This window comes from Octopus bimaculoides, chromosome 2 (assembly GCF_001194135.2).
Source record: "Octopus bimaculoides isolate UCB-OBI-ISO-001 chromosome 2, ASM119413v2, whole genome shotgun sequence".
In the NCBI taxonomy this organism is placed as follows: Eukaryota; Metazoa; Mollusca; class Cephalopoda; order Octopoda; family Octopodidae; genus Octopus; species Octopus bimaculoides.
In genome coordinates this window covers 111,844,231-111,847,367 of record NC_068982.1, presented here as the reverse complement: position 1 = coordinate 111,847,367, position 3,137 = coordinate 111,844,231, and the positions used below count along the sequence as shown (strand labels likewise).

General features: G+C 31.0%; 1 protein-coding gene across 6 annotated transcripts in view; it reads left to right on the top strand.

Moving 5' to 3' along the window:
• Positions 1-3,137, top strand: part of LOC106867486 (innexin unc-9) — a 371,622-nt gene that overhangs the window by 308,322 nt on the left and 60,163 nt on the right. Inside the window, exon 1 of one of the 6 annotated variants that reach the window (XM_014912373.2) lies at positions 602-953. The exons of the other annotated variants lie outside the window; for them this stretch is intronic. Coding sequence (XP_014767859.1) covers positions 925-953 — 29 coding nt within the window. The 5' untranslated portion in view covers positions 602-924. Of the gene's footprint in view, positions 1-601; positions 954-3,137 lie in introns of those variants that run through there. 6 annotated transcript variants of the gene reach the window in all.

Sequence of the window (3,137 nt, the reverse complement as noted above, 5' to 3'; positions counted from 1 at the left end):
ATATATATATATATATATATATATATATATATATATATATATATATACACATACGCACACACACACACACATATACACATACATAGACAGAATCAGAGGAGGAAAAGAGAGTATGTAAGACACATAAAAGAGGAGAGAGAGAATGTGTGATACATTAGAGAGAAAGTGTAAGAGGTATACACAAAGAAAGAGATGCTATGGGAGAGAGAGAGATAGAGAGGGGGGATTGAGAGAGAGAAATAAAGATAGAAAGAACGAAACAAAGCGAGACAGAATAAAAGTGAGACACAAAATGAGACAGAATGAGAGAGTAAGCGATATATATATGTATATAATTAGAGAGGGAGCGAGGAAGAGACGCATAAAATGAAAGAGAATGAGAGCGTGAGAGAGAAAGAGAAAGAAAGTCTCGTAGAGAGGGAAACTGGAGGAGATGAAACAGAAGATGGAGGGGGGAAAAAAAAGAAAAAGAAGGGTGGGGGATGAGGAAGGAGAGAGGAATGAAGATGTGAGAGGGGTGGAAAATTATGATTAGAATGGTGGTGGTGGTGGTGGTGATGGCATTGGGGGGAAAAGAAAAAGTAGATAGAGAGAGAGAGAGAGAGAGAGAGAGATGATGCTTTTGTTGGATGGTTTTTAGACGTGGTGAACAAGTTTAAAAAGATGTAAGAAGAGAGAAGAAGAAAAAAGAAGAAGAGTAAAAAATTAAAAAAAAGAAAAAAGAAAAAGGCGACCAGTTGAGAAATGTAAAAGTGAACGGCCGACGAGGAGGAGATAAATATATCAAAGAAGAAGGTGTAGCGCCATGTCACTGGGGATCGGCTGTTTCGTTAAGTGGAGAATTTGGACGGTTCCCAGGGAGCGTGAGTCTCCGTCATCACACACCATGCGTAAGGTTCGCGTCGTAGAGTCCACCTTACGGCAATGTTTATCGACCTCATCATCAACGAAGGGTAAGGCTAATTTCTATGGGACACCCTTCGAAACACCTGAATTTCTTTTTATTCATTTATTCAGTATTATTATTATTATTATTATTATTATTATTATTATTATTATTATTATTATTACTATTACTACTACTACTACAACTACATTTTTAGTATTATTACTATTATCATCATTATAATTACTACTACTATCACTACTACAACACATACAGTTCGTTTTGTTTCTATTTTCTTATATTTATTACGATTATTATCATTATTATTATTATTATTATCATTATTATTATTATTATTATTATTATTATATTTGTAAATATTTTATATACCTTCAAAGGTGCTTCATTTATATTATATATAAAAATATATAAGCATATGCATAAACGCATGGGCACACATATTTAGTTATACACACAAACAAACACCCACAGACACACACACACACACACACACACACACACACACACATATTTATAATATGTACATATACAAATATATCTATATATCTATATGCACATGTATATAAATATGTAAATACAACTATATTTATATAGTGTATATATATATATATATATACACACACGCACTGACGCGCACACACATGTATCTATACACACATTATATACATATATATACACACACACGCATACACACATTATATACATACATACATATCATACCTTCTCTAAATTTTTATGATTAATACTAAACTTGAGCATTCAAATTGCTTCCTGCATGATAACTAAATACCGCTTCCTATACTCATTTTAGAGCTATTTTTTTGTTGCTTTCACAATGAAGTTGTCATGTTGCGTTCTCTATAGCTTTACACTTCTATATTGTCCATATAAAGCTACATAGATCTATAAATCTATATATATACATGTACGTTTCTATAGAGCTTCGGCTTTGTTTTCACATTACACAGATTCTCGTCAATATAAAGTTTATTGTTGCTCTTTGATAATTCCATGGTAATCATTGTCTGCTGAATATTCAATACCCGCTTTAATAATGAGTTTCTGTTTGTTTTTATGTGTGAATGTGTCTTCATAGATGTATGTGTGAATGTGTCTTTATAGATGTGTGTGTGTGTTTTGTGTATGTGTGTGTGTGTAAGTGAGTATAATTATATTATATTATTATACTGTATTGTGTTATAGTAATTAGTAATGGCGGAAATATTGATGATTTTAAATTTTAAATTCAACATGAAGAACACAAAGTGAGAAAAAGTTGAAAAGATCCTCACATATGATACGAGCATAGCACCTATCGGAAGATGGGACGATATACACGTCTACCTGTGTGTATATATCTACACACACATATATATATATGTATAATTTATATAGAGAGAAAAAGACGGATAAACAGACAGACAGACAAATAGACAGACAGATAGACAGACAGATAGACAGACAGACAGATAGACAGGCAGACAGACAGATCGATCGATAGATAGATAGATCGATAGATAGATAGATCGATAGATAGATAGATAGATAGATAGATAGATAGATAGATAGATAGATAGATAGATAGATAGATAGACATAGGAGCATGCATTCGTAAGGGAACTGGGAATATATATATATGTGTTTATAGAAATAATAATAAAATAAATGTTATGTAGAAATATATATATACATACATTCACTATATATATCACATTAATATATATATTTATATGGATGGATGGATGGATGGATGGATGGATGGATGGATGGATGGATGGATGCCCATTAGCATAAAAAGCAATAAAATGCACGCAACAAAGCAACATTGTTATACTATTTTGACTAGGTTTATGTGATTTGTTGATTTTAACTGCTTCTGCGATACACATATACACTCATATAGGCATATGTGTATTAATGTATTATTTATTATATTGTTTATCCTTCTATTAAATATTATATAATCTAAAGTATTATTGAAACAATTCCTCCAGATATATATTTTATACTTCTTTTATCCCTCCGTCTTTTCTCTCTCTCTCTCTCTCTCTCTCTCTCTCTCTCTCTTTCTCTGTATGTATACATATATATATATATATATATATATATATATATATACATATATACATATATACATATAGATAGATAGATAGATAGATAGATAGATATGTGTATGTATATCTCTGTGTACATGTATGTATGAATATGCATATATGTTTATGTATATATA